The sequence below is a fragment of the Pelobates fuscus genome, chromosome 11 (assembly GCF_036172605.1).
Source record: "Pelobates fuscus isolate aPelFus1 chromosome 11, aPelFus1.pri, whole genome shotgun sequence".
NCBI classification, from domain to species: Eukaryota; Metazoa; Chordata; class Amphibia; order Anura; family Pelobatidae; genus Pelobates; species Pelobates fuscus.
In genome coordinates, this window is record NC_086327.1 from 37,353,494 (window position 1) to 37,373,003 (window position 19,510).

General features: G+C 41.1%; 2 protein-coding genes across 3 annotated transcripts in view; both read right to left on the reverse strand.

Moving 5' to 3' along the window:
• The window catches only part of LOC134577480 (trans-1,2-dihydrobenzene-1,2-diol dehydrogenase-like), a 43,479-nt gene extending 38,095 nt beyond the window's left edge, over positions 1 to 5,384 (reverse strand). For both annotated transcript variants that reach the window (XM_063436240.1, XM_063436241.1), the window contains exon 1: positions 5,256 to 5,384. In XM_063436240.1, coding sequence (XP_063292310.1) covers positions 5,256 to 5,345 — 90 coding nt within the window. In that variant the 5' untranslated portion in view covers positions 5,346 to 5,384. The remainder of the gene's footprint in view (positions 1 to 5,255) is intronic.
• A 3,460-nt stretch (positions 5,385 to 8,844) lies between these two features.
• On the reverse strand, positions 8,845 to 19,378 carry LOC134578119 (trans-1,2-dihydrobenzene-1,2-diol dehydrogenase-like). Its single transcript, XM_063437115.1, has 7 exons — positions 19,148 to 19,378; positions 17,224 to 17,335; positions 15,356 to 15,519; positions 14,768 to 15,020; positions 12,159 to 12,283; positions 10,689 to 10,839; positions 8,845 to 9,116 (listed from the first exon to the last, which is right to left on the reverse strand). Exons 1-7 carry the CDS (start codon positions 19,235 to 19,237, stop codon positions 9,007 to 9,009), a joined length of 1,005 nt encoding a protein of 334 aa, XP_063293185.1. The 5' UTR covers positions 19,238 to 19,378; the 3' UTR covers positions 8,845 to 9,006.
• Between the last annotated feature and the right edge of the window lie 132 nt (positions 19,379 to 19,510).

Sequence of the window (19,510 nt, forward strand, 5' to 3'; positions counted from 1 at the left end):
GTATCAGGGATCATTAGGATAGGTGTCAATCCATATCTGCCAAGTGACCCTTTGTAGGGGGAACAGTCTCTATTCTGCTCTGTGTCAGTGTGTATCAGGGGTTTTGAGGACAGGTGTCAATCCATATCTGCCAAGTGACCCTATGTATATCTGCTGTCAGTACACAGGAAAAGTTTAAATATTTCTTGTTCTACGTTCTCTGCAACTCCACGCACCGACTCATCCAATACGTGAAGATCTGGGGTTTCTCTGACTCTCCTCAGTAGTGTATCAAACAGAGTCTGCACTGTGGTAACACGGACATCTTCAGGACATAACTCAACTATTTGCAGATAGGCAGTCTGCAGCTTCTCTTTTTCACCTGTTCTCTTCTTTCTCTTATGCGTATTCTTGTCTATATGCAGGTGGTCTCTTGCCTTTCTTTTAACCAATTCGTTCCTTCCATATGGTTTCAAAAGATCTCTGGCATCATTACTTTCAACGCAAATAACGTCATCATAGTTAGTCTCCTCATTATTCACCGGGAAGAGAGTGTTTGCACTGACTACCCACAGCATGCTCTTGCCATTGCCTACTCCACCTTCAACGACAGGGTGCAAGTCCCAAGGAGAAGGATCATTCACTTTATTATCGGTCTTTATTTCACAAGTAGTGCCTGGAACATCCTCATGGGTCACAAGATGTAAATCTGGACTAATGTCAACCCCAGGGTCTGGAAAATCATCAATTTGAAATTTTTCGAATAATCCCAGTGGGCTGCCACATTCTTCCTCCTCTGATGGTATTAAAGTTTGCAGAGATTCACTATGGGGTGGTGTCAAGCATTTTGGAGAACAATTAAGCATCTCCATCCCAATACGTTTCAGATGTCCTATCAGCTCTTCCACCCTATGCGATACTATGGGCAGGCTACCCGTGACGTCATTACTCACGGCCCTATTTCACGCGGACACTCTGTGTCAGTGTGTATCATGGTGTCTGTGGACAGGGAACAGTCTCTATTCTGCTCTGTGTCAGTGTGTATCATGGTCTCTGTGGACGGTGAACAGTCTCTATTCTGCTCTGTGTCAGTGTGTATCATGGTCTCTGTGGACAGGGAACAGTCTCTATTCTGCTCTGTGTCAGTGTGTATCAGGGGTTTTGAGGACAGGTGTCAATCCATATCTGCCAAGTGACCCTATGTAGGGGGAACAGTCCCTATTCTGCTCTGTGTCAGTGTGTATCATGGTCTCTGTGGACAGGGAACAGTCTCTATTCTGCTCTGTGTCAGTGTGTATCAGGGGTTTTGAGGACAGGTGTCAATCCATATCTGCCAAGTGACCCTATGTAGGAGGAACAGTCCCTATTCTGCTCTGTGTCAGTGTGTATCAGGGATCATTAGGATAGGTGTCAATCCATATCTGCCAAGTGACCCTTTGTAGGGGGAACAGTCTCTATTCTGCTCTGTGTCAGTGTGTATCAGGGGTTTTGAGGACAGGTGTCAATCCATATCTGCCAAGTGACCCTATGTAGGGGGAACAGTCTCTATTCTGCTCTGTGTCAGTGTGTATCAGGGATCATTAGGATAGGTGTCAATCCATATCTGCCAAGTGACCCTATGTAGGGGGAACAGTCCCTATTCTGCTCTGTGTCAGTGTGTATCAGGGGTTTTGAGGACAGGTGTCAATCCATATCTGCCAAGTGACCCGATGTAGGGGGAACAGTCTCTATTCTGCTCTGTGTCAGTGTGTATCAGGGCTGGGCTTTGAGGACAGGTGTCAATGTTAGGTGATTTCTGCCCTTTATGGATTAAAAGCAGACTCTGCATCAACTGTGCAATTTTCCATGGGAGTTTTGCCATGGATCCCCCTCTGGCATGCCACAGTCCAGGTGTTAGTCCCCTTGAAACAACTTTTCCATCACTATTGTGGCCAGAAAGATTCCCTGTTGTTTTTAAAATTCGCCTGCCCATTGAAGTCAATGGCGGTTCGCGCGGTTCGCCGGTTCGCGAACATTTGCGGAAGTTCGCGTTCGCCGTTCGCGAACCGAAAATTTCGGGTTCGCGACAACACTAGTTGGGAGAAAGTGACCGGCTTCCACTTCCAGCTGGCCGATACTACATGTTCTTAAACGGCTGTGGCTCCCGACCGGGCTTCTGTTAAGCAATAATATCAATTTGGTTGCCCTAAGTGCATGGGCCACCTGATGGGCAGCCAAAGTGTGCAGAACCCAGTGCAGCTGCACCACCAGCACCGGCGGTAGTTCCACTGATGCAGGGTCAGTTTCAGAGATCTGCTGATCTCCCTGACTGGCCCATAACATCTTCTGGAACTGGATCCCTTACTGCAGAATCCTGTTGGCCGCCTGGAAGTACGTGCAATTCAAACTGGTTTTGCGCCCTTTCCCTCAATTATCCGGCGAAACACCTCATCTCTCTGAGCGCTGATTGGTGCAAATTGTTCACGCCCTTTCTCCGAATTGGCCGTTGCACGGTTTAGGTGCGTAGTTTGAATCTTAAGTCTAAACCAAGTGATTCTCTGGAACGGTTTTCAGGTATATATAGAGGCTCAAACCCAGACTTTATATGACGATTTATTGGGCTCTGTACATCCGATCTCACCGCTATTTGCAGGGATCATAGCTGGGACCAGGAGCTATTCATGGATATATGGCAAGTTACTGTATGGTGTGTATTTTGGGGGGTTTTGTGTGTTCGGCTTCCTGTGTCTGGGAGATACCTTTATGTCCCAGACACAGCGACACCAGGGTGGGATTATGTTTTGTATTGCTTTTGTTTTTGCATTTTTCACACAAAAACAGCACTTTCATTAATAATATCATCGTCATTATATATTTTACTGCTCTAAAACACTCATATTTGTGTTCAACTATGTCTCAGGAGTAAAACGAACCGAACATGTACAGGTTTTATAGGGCTTTGGACAAATATTTACATATTGAAATTTGCAACATTGGTTATGGTGCCTTTGAAAATATATGGCAGCCCAGGAATGAGAAATACTCCCATCATGGCATACCATTTGCAAAAGTAGACAACCCAAGGTATTCAAAATGGGGTTTGTCCAGTCTTTTTTAGTAGCCACTTAGCCACAAACCCTGGCCAAAATGTAGCATTCATATTAGTTTTCAAATTTTTTACATAAAAATATGCCCTTTCACGGATGATATCGATGTCATAAGGTTTACTGCTCTAAAACACTCATATTTTTGTTCAGCAATGTTTCACGAGTAAAACAGTATCCTCCTTTGAAGGTTTTGTGGGGTTTTGGAAAGTTAAAGGGTCAAATATAGGGTTTTCCCCATTTCTGTTTGCCGTATTGGTTAGTTGGCCTATGCTGCTTTTGAGACTATATGGCAGCCCAGGAATGAGAATGATCCCATCATGGCAAACCATTCATAAAAGTAGACAACCCAGGGAATTCAGAATGGGGTCAATCCGGTCTTTTGTAGTAGTCACTTAGTCACAATCCCTGGCCAAAGTTAGCGTTCATATTTGTATGTTTTCTAATTTTTCAAAAAAAACCTGCACTTTTACTGATGATATCATCATCATTACAAGTTTTAGTGTTCTAAAACACTCATATGTGTGTTCAATGAAGTCTTACAAGTACAAGTTTTATGGGGTTATACACATATATATCTATATTTTTTATTAATTTTTTTGTTTGTATTTTATATATATATATATATATATATATATATATATTTATATTATAATATAATTCTAAGCGTATTTTTTTTAGATTTTTTTGGCAATCATTTTTATTGAGGCAAAGAAAGGCATTCAATACACATAGTAAGGAGTCACAACATAAGTGAATACATGCTTTAGATACATTACGTGAGTAATATCAAGAGCGTCATACGATGGAGCATCATGTGTAAACAGACTCCTAGTTTACACAGCCTCATTTAAATTTTTTTTTTTTTTTTAATGGAATAACATGCATGAGATGCTTTGTTCTCCCATCACGGGGCAGGATCCCTGGTAGAAGTGCCATGCAGCTAGAGAAACTGGGGTGTAGTGCAGCACATATACGCCTTTATGAGGCTCCCCCTCGGCTCCAGGCCTGTGTGAGAGCCTGCATCATAAGTCCACGGACTCGAACACCGAGGGCTGGGCCCTTTCCTCTTCTGGAGTAGACATAGGATCCAGAAGGTGTGTTCAGCCTTCGGCGCTTGATCCTCCGCATTGGTCAAGACCATGTGTTGGATGGCTCTCGGCCCAGGTAGGCAGACATCATCCTGGGGAGGTCCCACTTTCCCCGCTCTGGCCAGGTAGCTTGCGTCCGCCTGCAAAGACCCCTCCAGTAGTTCTGGAAGGCTACATCCAGGCAGTGTAGGAAGTGCTTGGTCGAGTTGAGGCTTGCAGGACGGGCCCAGGTCCTGTTCAACCAGTAAAGAAGCAGCAGCCACCTTGCGCATAAAACCCTGCAGTGTGCAGTGTAAGGCAAGTGTAGTTGAGATAGTTCACAATACCCCAGTGGGGACCGGGATAACTGGACCGGCGGGTAGGAGATCAGCAAGATCCGTCACAATTAAATGGCCCTGGAGGGTTGAAATGGAAGCAGGGGGACTGCCTGTCTCGAGAGGCAGTCCCCCCAGACCATAATTGCAGCAGATCGCCAGTCCAGGTAAGAATGGAGGGACAAGGGAGCTCCCGGTCGTTAGGGCGTACTATGCCGCCCTAATGGCGTTTAGGCTTACTAAATGCGGGGTAGCAAGTACTCCGTAACAGCGTTAAGGGGTTAAAGGAAGAGTGTCAAAATGTTCTTAGTTACACAGCCTGGGGGATCTACTTTCTACAAATATATAATTTTGTTTAGCAGTTTTAGATTCTGTGCCCATTAAAGTTATATTCATAGCATGCCACATTTTCCAAAGTTTTAGTTTTAAAACCATAATCCATTCCTTGCAGTATTTGTTTTAGAACTTCTAAAAACTAATTGAAATCATAGACATGCTATGCATTTTAACAATTACGATAAATTAGTAACATAAATTAAAGAACTATTTTAAGTTAGTTATCTTTATTTAAACTTGGTGTGTAAAAATTATCAGATGTAAAACTGGAAAAAAATAAACCACTAATATAATTTAAAGGATAATTTATAAGACAGAGACTATGTCCATTACCACTGTTTGCAAAATCACAATAATACATGCTACCATGTATCAAAAGGTTTGTCAGTTCACTTTGCATTCAAATTGCCTGGGGAAATTCTGGGTCCTATTCTCATTTTTTTACAACTTACCTGATGATCCACAGCCGGCAGAGTTGCCAGAGCTACTAGGAAATCATTGCTGATTTTTCCAGCTGAGCAGATACCCCACTTGGTTGCCATAACTATTTCAAAAAATAAAATGAAGATTTTTTTTTTTTTTTTTTTTTAAGAGGGCTGACCTTTGGAGTCACAGGGAAAGACAGTCAGTGTTTGAAACAAGTGATTTAATAGGACAGTGAGGGGGGGCGTGTCTAGTTTGAAACATGAAAGGTAACAGGCAGAGAACGAGAACTTCATATCTTGTAGTTGAGATATGTTTAAAGAGACAACCTTTCCTAATTTCAAACCTCCCAATGTTGGGGAGCATGCAATATCCCTTTAAATCAAGCATCCCAAACTCATATGCTTATAGACTACAACTCCAAACATCCTTTGAATGCAATAGATGGCAATAGAATCATGGGACTTGTTGTCCAGCAACATACGTTTTTTGATGCCTGCTTTAAATGCTTTTTTTTCCTCAACATAAAATTAATGCTAAGTATCTAATTATCTCTGAAGTCCAGGATTTGAGTATCAAGCACAGATTTTTGTTATTTGTGCATCAGATTATTATTATTTTTTATCATTTTGGTTTATGAAGCACCAAACTTATTGAGCAGTGCTGTGGGGTTATATAAGAAAGGCTAATTAGCAGCTATAATAGTGTAGACAGGTAGATGTTACCAACATGCTTAGAATTTTAAAATAAAAATAATCTATCAGTGCGCCCGCTCCCCCCTTTCCCCTGCCCCCCACGATAAGGTTCTGAATCCGCCCCTGACCTGTATATTAATATGTAAGATATTTTTATAGATGTCATCCAAAAGAATTGATGCTGATTTGAAGGCAAAGTGTGGTCATCAGGGGTGGGCTGACCACTTGGGTAGAACATTCATGGACCGAGGGGCAGTTAGGTGTCCAGCAGAACAGCCATGCACTCCCCCCAGCCAGAAAGATATAATTCCTCACATATTCCAACCCTGCTGTTCTTACCAGGTATCCTTCATGTTCTCCTGTGCGGTGTTCTGTGTGAGGGGGAGAGAGTCCTGGAATGGGCAATGGCATCACTTCCTGTGTTCTCCTCTCCTGCATAATCTGCTGAGTGCTCCTGGACTGCGAGCACTATGAAGATAAGGAGCAGCCTGGCAGAGACAGCACTCAGAATCTATGTATGCTTTTTGTAAAAAAAAAAAAATTGTCTCGTATGCCTTCCTCCATCCACTACAGCCACTATGTGTCAAAGTCCCAGAGAGGCGCGATAACGTGGCTGTGCCGGATGGATGCAATCACGCTACTGTGGGCTCTGTGAGAAGACTTACCTTGCAGCGGATTCCGATCCAGCCTGCATTCCATGAAGCTCCCAGACGATGTGGCGTTCAGACGGAGCCCATTCATAGCTACGCTATATGACAGTAATGACACGAACATACGTGCGTCATTGATGAACACACACGTTTTGACGTCATAAGGTCATTTATGGCAAATCCCTGTCATCCTAGTGCTATTTAAACAAAGTCTTGATTTATTTTCAGTGCCCATTGTGGTTCTATTTACTGGGAATCAGAGAGTGCATTTATCTTGTATTCTTATTTGGCATTTTGACCATGACTTGTTCTTCACTACTGTGACGGTAGTCACCATCACCTGGAGCTTCAGACAGACTATTTATGTAGGTCCCTGGACTCTTCTTATGTTTTAGTCACCCTGTGTCCATTATAGGTGCAGGGTGTGTGTGAAATATTTAGTGTTTAGCATTACATGTTTTGTCTTCTCTCCTGTACTGCTGACAATTGCTACCAACTAGGTGGATTTGGCTATGGAGCCTGTGGTCCAGCCAGCGTCCTCTGTTGGTAGCAACAGCAATGTGCACTACCTGAATAGCAAGCTGGTTAATTTGCATATTGCCCATCCCTTTATTAATATGTTATTATGCTATTATAATTTCCTGTATATTTTGTGACACGTTTTGATTATTTGAATTTTCTGATGTTTGTCACAGCAATCTAAATGTAATGATCATTTGGGCTAGTCCCAAGTAAAATAAAGTATTGCATGTTAGTTCCATGTGGATCTGGGTTTCCTGTGTGGAGTTTTAGGGATCCCAGTGACATAGTCTTCGGACCTGTTGGCTGGCTGCAAGATACTTCTTACCCTGGGATAAAGCAAGGCCCAGGTGCCTTTGTAAAGGCAATAGTAATCATTGTAAGCAGAGCTGCAGAGGAATAAGCAGAAGGGACGATACCTGCCTGGAAGAAGGGCTGCAGCGGAATAGGCAGAGTAGAAGATACCTGCATGGAAGGAGAGCTGCAGCCTGGTCGGGTGGAAAAGCTCCAGAAGGACCTCAGTCAAGGTGCAACAACTGGGGCTGAATAAATTTCACCTGCCAGTCCCTTCCATGTGTCTCAATTACCCCACCAGTCTCTTCCATTTGTCTCATTCTCTCTCAGGCAGTTCCATGCAGCTCATTTGCAGCTGTAACTCCTGCGACCGTGGTACTTACATCAGTGCTAAAGTCCCTATCGACACACACATACAATATTCCTTATCCACACACACTCTGCAACACAACCAGCCCTCTCCACTCACATACTACGCTGCAAACAGACCCATTCATATACGCACAACTACAAGGAGCCTCACTTTAAGCACACAAGCCCACAAGCAGCATCCGCACACATGCAAAACCACATGCAGCCTCCTACACACACATCACAGACAGCATTCTCACCATTGTAATACTGCACACAGTACTCCTTACACACACACACAATTATTACAATCCCTTATTGTGAAGAAACTCATTAGAGGTGCATTATTTTTTTCTTCTTTTTAAGGTTTTTTCTGTGTGCAGGGGATAATTGTGTTAGTACCTGTGTGCATGGGAGTTAATTAGCTTAGCGAGAGATAACTCTATTATCTCCAAGAACCAAAGGTACAAGGGTGGGGTTTACTGTGTTTTCAATAGAGACCCCATGCCGGGGATCTGTGTATACAAACCTGTGGTTCACGCAATAAAATCAGTTCTTATTCACCCTTCACTAAGTCTCGGCTACTGTTTGGGTATAGCTACACAGCTATACCCTGTGCAGGAGAGCCTGATCACTTTGGAAATATAGCACGATCCCCTGCTCTAGGGTGGGAGAGTTCCAATAGACCTCAGTTAAGCTGTGGCAACTGGGGCTGAAGCGCTCTGGGTGTCCTCGTTACAGGTAGGAAGTGAGCTTGGCAGAGGTACCCAACCAGGGTACAAGGAGCTTCCATAGCACCAAAATATTCAAATTTCTATTTTTGAAAGCATTTTTACGTTACAGCTTTATATAAACATCTACCTAAACCATTTTCACAATTCTGTTTATAAGTTGTGTCCTTTGCACCTGTCTGTCAACATACAGAGAGCATAGCAAGAGAAGGAGAAACGTAAAGAATCTAGTTCAGTCCTGTCACAGCCAGGGCACATTGCATTGTATGCTCTTTCTACATTGACAGGTAGGTGAAAGGACAGATAATAGTGTTTGACCAGGAGCTAGAATGGTTTTGGTCATGTCCAGAATAGAGGTAAATACAGCCGTACCGATTTCTAGATTTCATTTTATTTTTCAGACTTCATAAAGGTATATTTTTAAATATAGGGGATAGGTAAATAAAATATTAAAACTGTTTGTTTGGTGGCACTTCCCCTTTAAAAACCAATCCATACATTTCTCTAATATATTGAAATTGGTACATTTTTCCTTGCGAGTCAAGTTCTGTCCTGAGGGAATGTAACTCCGAGTTGTGTGCGAACGTCTTCCATGATGCTGGCCAAGAGCTCACTGTCTGCCCAAGTCATGAGTGGACTTTGCTTCAATCCTGTAGATCAAACAGAAGTCATTATCTACTGATGGACATCCATCAAGGTAAAGCTATTGCAAAGGTCACAAATTCCAAAATGTTGTTGAAAGTCTTCCCAAAAAGGTGGCCTCTGTTACAGTTGCAAAGAGGAGGCTATCTCCCTATTAATGCTAATGATTTTTTTAATGGAACATTTAACAAGCTCATGGAGGTGCGATAATCAGGTATCCGCTTACTTTTGGCTATATGGTATTTATAAAAGTGCCAAAAATTGTCAGAGACAAAATATCCGAAATCTTATTACCGAATGTACTGTCACATAATATAAATCAAAGATGTTATGGTCTCCTTCGCCTTCACAAAATAAGTGCCCTGCTACTTTGGATATGATAGTGAATAATGGGCTTTATGACCTCGTCATATGATGGTGAGGGACCTGCTGTTATTAGTGATAGTGTAAGTATAAACAAGAAGATATTGCCGTCTGATGAGTTTTATCACATATGGCAATATTTAAAAACTGGTTTTATTATTCATGATCTCAGTTTTATCAAAAGCAAATGTAACTAACCAACAGCTAAGATAACCATGAACCTTTATAAAGAGTTTTCAAATAAACAGCAAACATTAAAAACATGTATAAATAGTCCAACACAGAAAGGTGAAAATGTAAAAACTCAAACACCAAACCCACTGAGAGTGAAAGGTTTTCCTAACTGAAGTTCACAAAAGTGAAAATTGTCAGGAATTTCAGACTTAAGGCCGAAGTAGCCAAACTGGAAACATTCTCCAAGTCTGCTATTCTTCCAGCTTGGCTACTTTGGCCATAAAGGGTTACTCCAACGTCGATGTTCACTTTTGCGTTTTGAAGTGGTCAAGGAGGAAGGAATCTGTATGTGCACATAGCACACCCAGAAATATTTGCACTTGTATACTGGGTTCTAGTTACATCCTCAGCACCCATGGATTTGACAGCAGGGAACTCTGTTCCGGAGTGCCTAATGTAAGTTCTGTGCAAAAATAACATCTGTCGTCAGCACACACTCTCCACTGATTCTTCACTTGCAAGCAGTGTGCCTGCAAGTGAAGCCTTTGGACTGTGTGGGCAAAAAGTGCACACACAGTCTCCTAGATATACCTGAAGTAGCCCTGCTTCCCTCTCTCCACTAGTGTCTACTTTTAATTTAAAATATTGCCTCTCTCCCACTGTAATAGTGCCAACCCTTATATACTCTTCTATGAGGGTGTAGCACCCCAAAATAAGAGGTGTGGAAGATAACCTAGAGTACTTGGCCAGACACTGGATTTCAGGTAAGTCTTATACTAGTTAAACTGACTTTTCAGTCAAAAACGTGGCTCGGGGGAGACCTAAAGAAAACAATTGAGACTTACAAATAGTATATTAAAAAAAAGTAACAATATAAATTTTTAGATGAACCCTTTAAATTTTAAATTCACTTTGCATTCTGGACAATTTTTTTTGTAATAACCCTCAAATCATGGGGAATCTCTGCATAGGTAAGAACTGACATTATCTCACCACCAAGAATAATCGAGTCATCTCAAAATTTCATTAAACCTTTGAATTACCTTTCAATAGGCATTGACGCACATGTTCTGCTTCATAACTCAGCCCTGTGCTGTTGGTAAAATGCATGGCTTTTGTAGAAGGAGGGAGAGAGTATTTAGTTTCTTTTCCATTGACGATGATGGACGTTGGGCACCACATGCATGACGGAACCTGCAACGGAAAATAATTTGCAAAGAGTAATTATTACTTTAATGAATACAATAACTACTTTATTGAAGCCCAAAGTACGTTTCAATAAAAAATGTCATCTTGAGTGGTTGCTACGTTCAGCTAGGAATTGATGCTCCGACACACATACGGCAGCGCATGGTTTATATTAATCTACATGGCACATTCTGGCTCTGTCAGGGCAGCCAGGCATACAATATGAATAATATAACGTGCACAGGAGAGAAAAAAAATAATCTTTTAATTAGATACGGCATTGCGACAAAATCTCACTAGTGATAGTTACGTTTTAAAGTCCATTGGAGTAGCTGAATGTTTATAGCTGAACAAACTGGAGGTTATCAGTTGATTTCTTGCATTACGCAAGCAAACAGCTACAACATCATAAAAGGCCAGCTGTTGGAGTTGCTCTCCTTCCAGCCAGCAGACTTACAGAGTCACGCTAAGCACCATTACCACTTCATGTAATTGAAGTGGTTATGGTGCAAATAATCTGTTACCGCAGTCTTTCATGTTAAAAATGTTTAATTCCAGAGAATAATACCTCCTGTTCTGCTAACCCCAGAACAGAAAAGAAAAAATATATTGTGCTCTTGCTCTACACTTTTTGGGGACAAAAGTGGGACACCAGGGGACAAAGTCGATACAGGACCTGAAAATCAGGAGTGCCTTGCATGGTTGGGGCATGTTATATAAATGCTAATAATAATAGCAAGACACATTTTTAATACTCACAAATGGTGCTTGAACTAATACTGCTATAAAGAAAAATGTTTTAGACAAATCTATAAACCTCACTAAAAAAAAAACATCTCTGTGATTAGCATTTGATTGAAAAATGCCTTAATCCTCGGTGCCTGGCTACAATATTATCTCTATAATGCTCGGTACCTATGCTCCTTCTTGGGCTGGATACTTGAAAAATCCTGTATCCATGACTATACCGGACTATCCAGTTTCAAATGCAAATGAGCACAGATAGGCATTGTCTTTCATACATTATACCACATTTCTACAGATACCCTTAGCAATGAAAATTGTTTGAAACACAGCTTTTATTTTATTTTTAACCCAAGTATAGGCTATGATCCAAAGGGATCAGTGAGAAGAAAAGAGCCTTGGACTGCAGTTTCGACCTTGTGGATCTCATCAGCATGGTGCCAGTTCTGGTCTGGAAGTCTCTCTGAGAGCACATAGCTAGGTGTATATCCATATAATTTTGTAATATTCTATTGATGTTGAATGTATAGAAGCTATACACATCTAAGCTGTTTTCCCATATAATGCATGTGCTAGTGTACCTGTATCATTCCTTTAGAGCCACATATGGCAGCCTGATTTGGCATTGCGACCATGATGGTAGAAGTGAGAATGGCCTGACGTTTCCCAGGATATTGAAGGATTATGGTTACAGTTTCATCGACTCCTAATGAAAAGATGAGTTGTAAATAATATGGTAAAAAAAAACAAAAAAAACATGCATATATTCATTGTTATCAATGAGATGGACTATCATTGCCACTATTTCTAATATTAAGATAAATAGCTGTACACCACCCTTGCATGTGAAATTAACTCCTCTTTGCCTCCTGTATTGTGCGGACAATTAGGGTGTATGTACAATCCTACACAATGTCCAGGTATATACAAGATGTTTAATGAAAATTCTCAGAAATAGGTATTACATAGATAATGTGTGTGGCGGGACCGCTGGCTGTCCGTGAATTGCCCTCTTCTATATTAGTAGATTCCCCAGTATAAAATGTGGTTTCCCTTTTTCTTCTGTGTTTCCACATGTATTTCTATGCCTTTCGTGTATTGTGCCTGAATATGCAACAGCTCTGTTAATAAGAGTAAGTGAAATGGATTGCTCTGCGCCCTTCCCCCTCCCTTTTCCTCTCACAGCAGGACGTTGCCACAGAGACACTGCCAGCCCAGTTTAACCTAGATGCATTGTCCTTCCTCCCTCCCCCTTCAGCTTCTTGGGATTGAAAACACTGTTGTTCTGTGTTGGAGACCCCATGTAGGGGTCTGTGTCTGTAAAACCATGTGTAACAAAATAAACGGAGTCGGTCAGTGTTGTACCTCCAGAACTGTGTCTCGTCCAGTTACTGGAGGGAAATGGGTCTCTGTGTATTTTAAATGGTTCCTTATCAGCTGAAGTAAGGGAATTAGCGGAGGTAACTGGTCGGGTTACCAGGTGGTCCGCTACAACGTGTGTGTAAATAACTGTAAAGAATAAAAAAGTATCTTTAAAATTCCTGTTTTTATGATGTTTATGCTCTTGCTTTTGGATTGTTTCAGTTACTTCCTAGCCAGGATGTAGTGATTTTTGCTGTAAGAGCTATGATCCAATCCTGACAATCCAATTATTTTTAGCACAACCCATAAGCAATCACCCAGAAGACCCATTTTGTGGATTTATAGTTCAACATTAGCATCAGTTTCATTTAGAAAAATATATGAAACAGCCATAGTACGGTTTCTTTGAAAATGCTATTGGAGGAAAATTCCTGCCAACATTCCAACTATAGCTCATTGAAGATATTATGGGGCAGGAGTGTCTGTGCCCCAAATTATCTTCAGGTTTTAAACTGCTTTCCAGTGGTTTAACATTGCAGTTAATATTCCGGCATCCAACACAGTTGCCTCAAAACTAAGATCCTCTCTGCAGCTGGTGTATGAGGAAGGCTTTGCTGGGCTGCCGGGGATAGATTACAAGCATCAGTTGATGCTCTTAGCTTATCACTGGCCATCCATTAAGAGATATTGTGCATACTATTTCTCTCAATGAGAAGCCAGTGATTGGCTGAGAGTGTAATTTGTTATGGGGGGCAGGAGTGTCTGGGTACTGTCCTACCTTCAGGCATACGATGGACACCATACGACCTAAAACTTGTTAACTCCAGCAGGTAAGACGGCACCTCTGCCCTATAACTGTCAGGGTACCTGTGGTCTCTACCTCCAAAAGAGGTAGAGACTTATCTGTTCCACCATTCAGACGGTCTGATGACTCCCTTCCCCGCGGTCTATCCGGTCATGCAAGGCCGGCCGCGAGGGAGTGACTGCATTTTACACCATCTAGGCAGGAAGTCATCATCAGGACACTCCCCCGGATCGACCTGTCAGTCAATTGCTGCAGGACCAATCAGGACGTCTCGGAGGTGTGGTTACTGCTCTGAACAGGGTACTTAACAGAGCTTCCTTCATTAGCTCATTGCCCTGTCGTGGTTCTAGCTTGTTCTAGTCACTCAGTGCTTGTGTATTCTATTATCCCTTTTGGTTTTGACCCGGCTTGTTTACCTTACTCTGCTTATCTCTGTTACCCTTGATTCGGCTTGTCTCTCGCTTACCTGTCTTCTGTTACCCTCGACCTCGGCTTGTCTTTGACCATTCTATACTGTACTACTTACGTTAGTCCAGCCATTCTAAGGTCCGGTATACGTATCTGGCTACTGTTTGTACTCTGCGTGTTGGATCCCTGTCCCGATCCTGACAATAACACCTTCAATGTGCTAAAGCTACTATGGCGGTGAGAGTAATCCCTTAAGGAGCCATAAGTCATCCAAGTATATACTCAGCCAGAGGAATGCATATCTTCCACATGTATGCGTTTTTAAGGGTTTATAGATACAAAGGTTTTTGTAAATCACTGCAGTTATAGGAATTCTATAATAGGGACCTCCATAGACCATAAACTGCACAAAGAGCATAGGTTGTTATGGCGCTTTGAACATACCTTTGAATTTGGCAAGCAAAAAAAGAAAAGAAAGTGAACATCAGAAGATGTTATGCTTTGGAGTACTATGGGATGATTATGAGTCTATGTTTTACTGGTATCTCCATTTGAAAAGAATTTGGAAAGTTTTTAGGCAGTAAAAGAGGTTTCAGAAGAGTTTAGAGTACTTACCAGTCTCATAAAGAAAGCCTTTTGCTGTGATAGACTCTGGCCGTTCCCCGTTAAATACCATTAATGCAAACTGAATACAATAACACCCAATGTCAAGGAGAGCACCACCTCCAAGCTCCTTCTGCACCGCCCGTGGTACATGATACTGGTTGGAACCAAATTCTGCCCTTAAAACTTTCACATCTCCAATTGCCTTCTGAGATAAGAGTGTGCGGATTTGCTCATACACCGGAAAGAAACGGCTCCACATAGCCTGTAGGCAAATAAATAAAACCGATTGCTCTAACATCCGAATCTAAAACCAAAATACTATTCCAGGTCTACAACAAGCTAAAAATAAATATGTAATCAGGGCTATTAAAGTTATTATTGTCATGGATGAAGACATGGGGGAATATAAATTGCTAATAGTCCTCCCCAAGAACTGTCAAACAATATTAAAATATGTTCAATTTAATATACAATACTTATTATATTTGGGGTGCCAGAGTTTCAGATCCGTGGACTAAAGACACATAATTTGTTTGTGTGATTTTTCATAGTGGATATTGTTTTTGACAGTAAATTATACAATTAAAATTACCATACCTCCATAAAAAATACATTATTTTGCCGAGCAGCCGAGGTGAGTTCCTTGACTTCTGCAGAGTTCATGGCCAGTGGCTTTTCACATACCACATTTTTTCTGTTCTCCATGAACATTAGAACTACATCTAGATGGACTGTATGGAGGACGCCAACATAGATAACATCTGTAAGGTTACATACACATTATGTGTGAAAATGGGAAGATAGAAGCTGTGTTCATTTATTAAAACGTGAACACATAAATGTTATCACTCCTGGGTGCTTACTGTACTTTTTGGAAGCCCAACGTGGGTACTAGGGGTGCACCGAAATGAAAATTCAGGGCCGAAACCGAAACCGAAAATTCAGGATGCCCTTGACCGAAAATCGAAACCGAAACTGCCTTTTTGCCCAAATACTTTTAAAATACTTTTTTTCTATGATTTTATTAATTCAATAAATATCAGCTGGCAATTCAAATATATATAAAACTCTGGTTGTTTCACCTGAGTTTTCTATATATTTCAATTTGACTAGCTTCTGGAATAGCTCATTTTTTCTATAAATAACATACCAATAATCATAATATATTAATTAATATAATAATATTTATTAATAATAAAGATTTAGAAATGTGGACTAGGGACTTGAAGAAAGCACTTTGGGCAGATTGGCACGTGCAGAATATAATTAATAAATGGATGTGGATATGTTTGCAGCAGGATAGGTTTCTTAAAGTGTATATTCAATCAAAATGGTCTAGGTAGGAATCACCCTGGTGTCACCCGGCTACATATAATTAAATGATAATATAATATTTTATTAATTACATTTACATTTGAGTCTGAGTGCAAGGACTAGTCAGACTCATGGCACTATTTTCAGAAACTTCAAAATGTTGGATGGGCACGAAAATTGTTAGAGCAATACACTTTATCTTCCTGGAGGCTATCTAAGACACAATTAGCCTCCTGTACAGCAGGGCAATCATCACTTAATAGCAAATAGCAATAGAAAAAAAAAAGAGAAAATACTAAAATAAATGTAAAAGTGGGTCACATTAATTAATATATAAACAGAATTCAGAAGTACAGAGAGGAGAAAAGGCCGATAGAGAAGATTGCGATAGCCATCTTGGAGAGAGGCTTTGAAAACGCTGGTGCTTGTCCCTATCTAGGAGAACCAGAAGTCTCCTAAAACAGTTGTGTAAGTGGATGGCTTCCCACAATACCCCAGGATTGGGGATTCTTAGTGAATCTTGGTAATTAATTTTATTAAATATAATTACTTACCGCAGGCGATGTGGGTAGTTTTATAGAAGGCTACCCCACTGCCCTCACGGCACTTCCGGTTAGAAGGTTGCGCGGCGGCAGTGTGCGGTCTTCTCACAGCGGTACCAGGGCGGATGGTGAGCTACTGTGTGGGTGACAAATCCCAACGCCCTATTTTCTGCAGATATGTGCCAATATCGGCCGAAATGGATTAGGTCCATTTTCGGCTGATACTTTCGGCCACCGGAATTTCGGTGCACCCCTAGTGGGTACTAAACTTTATTTGATACAAAAAAACCATTAACACCATCTTAGATGCAGAAATGTCCCAATTAGTACAGTTTCTGGCCAAAGTCTCATTGAGGATTCACCTAGGCTATTTGTGAACATGTTGCTGCTGTTTTGCAGATAAGTAATTTATTATTACTTACTATTAGTGATGAGATCAAATCTGTGTTTGTTCTCCATTGACCAATACAATTCCCCCTTTCTCTGGGCATCTTGTTACCTCTATGCCCTATTTGCAAGTTTTACACGTATTCCCTTCTTCTACTTTTTAACTGATGATGTTTCACCGTTGTAGTTCATTGTTCACTTTTTTATTTGTTTGTTCCTCACCAATGTTGGGATCTTTGGCAAGCTCTTCATAAGAACCATAGACTTTGTGAATGTTATGAGTTCGAGCGAAGTCTTTTGCTCGTTTCAAATCTCTTGATGCCACAGCTACAGCCTGCAGACAGATAACCAGCAATATATGTTATATTACAGGGGTTCAGAGTAGCAGAGAGGTATAGAAAGCAAATTAACTGAAATTGTATGAACTGTATAGTGTCTGTTATATTACCTCGCAACATTTGCATGTTTTTTGTACACAGTCTGTATGAGTTCTATTATAGGAAGCTTTGAGAGAACTCATATAGCAATTCAGCATAGTATAGTTATAAGTGATGAGCTCAGATATACTTATACTATAGCAGCGAAAATTGAAATGACCATATTTTGCAAAGAACCACAATGGTAACTTTGCAATGTGGTGGCATTGGGGTGCAAGGGAAGGTAAGTTTTACTTACCTGAAGCTGACCCTCATAGACGTAGTCATGATGTGGTGGATCCTCTTCAGCTTCTGGCGCTTCATCTGCCAGGGTCCCATATGTGACGGTAGTCACCATCACCTGGAACTTCAGACAGACTATTTATGTAGGTCCCTAGATTATTTTCATGTTTTAATCACCCTGTGCCCATTATAGGTGGATAGCAAGGCCAGTTAATTTGCATATTCAGGTAGATATGCATATTGCTGTTTCTGCAGGCAGTAGAGATGCTTTGTGTTTATTATTGTCTTCCCCATTACTTTATAAATATGCTATTAGGTTATTATAATTCCCTGTATGTTTTCTGACATGCTTTGGTTATTTGTAGTTTAGTAAGTTTGTCACAACAAGGTTGATGTAATATGGGCTGGTCCCGGGTAAAAATAAAATTTTGTATGTTATTTCCTTTTGGAACTTATGTCCTGTGTGGATCCCAGTAACAGAGTCTTTGGACCTGTTTGCTGTCTTAAGGATCCCTGTAGCTGAGGGTTAAGTCAAGAGAGCTAGGCCTGAGAGCCGCAAGTGCCTTTGTAAAGGCAATAGCAAGCACTATAAGCAGAGCTCCAGAGAAATAGGCAGAGGGCACAATAATTTCCTGGAAGACGTGCTGGTTGCTGGTAAAGCTCCAGAAGGACCCCAGTGAAACTGCGGCGATTGGGGCAGGAGCACTTTGGGTTTTTTCCGGTTCCTGCTAGGGAGCAAGCCTGGTGGAGGAACCAAGCTGGGGTACAGGGAGCTCTGTCACACCATGTAAGTGCTATACACTCGTACATACAAAAGAGTGCAACACTGATGTCTATGGAGGGTCGACAGGAGCGTTCATAGACAATGCCTTTTTCTTTTTGGGGAAAATGTCAGGTGCAGGATAAATGCACAAGCTGTCCCTACTTTGTCTTACGACATATTTTGATTGCATTGGAATTTCAGTGAACTGACAAAGTAATTAAAATAGTCACAACTTTGCCTTATGGTGAAGCCTGAAGTTGGAAAAAGATGGAGCGAATTGCATGAGTTTTCTATGGTGGATACAGCTTCCTAGGATTATCCATATACTTCAATGTTGCATATACCACAGTGTACTCTTGTAGGCCAAAAAAGCTGAACTGAAAACATTGCTGACTTGGAGAATATTTCCTATTCGGCTAAATAACATATGAAATTCACGTTTGATTTCCTGGCAATACACCCTTTAGTGCAGGGATTTTAAACTCTATTGTTGCTGGCCCACAACTTCCAAAATTATTTGCATGCAATAGATGACCAGAGAATTATGGGAATTGTAGTTCAGAACATGTGAAGTTTGAGATGTCTGCTATTGAATAACTCTCTCTGTCTATAATTCTTTCAAACTGATCAGAGAGAGAACAGACATGAATAAAAAGAAGATATGTGGCTATAGAGGGGCAAAATGTGCCTTGTTTATAGGGAATATTGTTTCTGTCACACTTACCTGATGATCCTCTGCTGGCAGAGTCTGCAATGCTACTAAGAAGTCATTGCATATTTTTCCTGCAGCACAGATACCCCATTTTGTTGCCATAGCAACAGAAAGTCAAAGATGCCAGTCTAATCCAGAAGGGGCGAAGAGTGTCTTTGATCTTGAATGTGTCTATAGAAATCTTCCTTTTATACTAATGTGAAGGGGGAGTGTCGGCCATGGGTGAAGTCAAATATTGACAGCATGAAAACAGGCCAAGTCCTGAGGATTTATTAGATACTGATTTATTAGAGAAGTTTGCTGTAAAAGCTTTGCACTTTGAAGGAGCAGTCTGACTGTAGTATCCTGGGTTATAATAATTTATCTTCAATTAAA

Excerpts from the sequence above, each read along its gene's own strand:
- LOC134578119 (XM_063437115.1), bottom strand. The coding sequence starts at position 19,237 with ATGGCAACAAAATGGGGTATCTGTGCTGCAGGAAAAATATGCAATGAC. Across the intron at positions 15,520-17,223 it reads TGCCAAAGATCCCAACATTG|ATGTTATCTATGTTGGCGTC; the intron begins GTGAGGAACAAA and ends GTAACCTTACAG. Across the intron at positions 12,284-14,767 it reads AGGCTTTCTTTATGAGACTG|GAGTCGATGAAACTGTAACC; the intron begins GTAAGTACTCTA and ends TCTTTTCATTAG.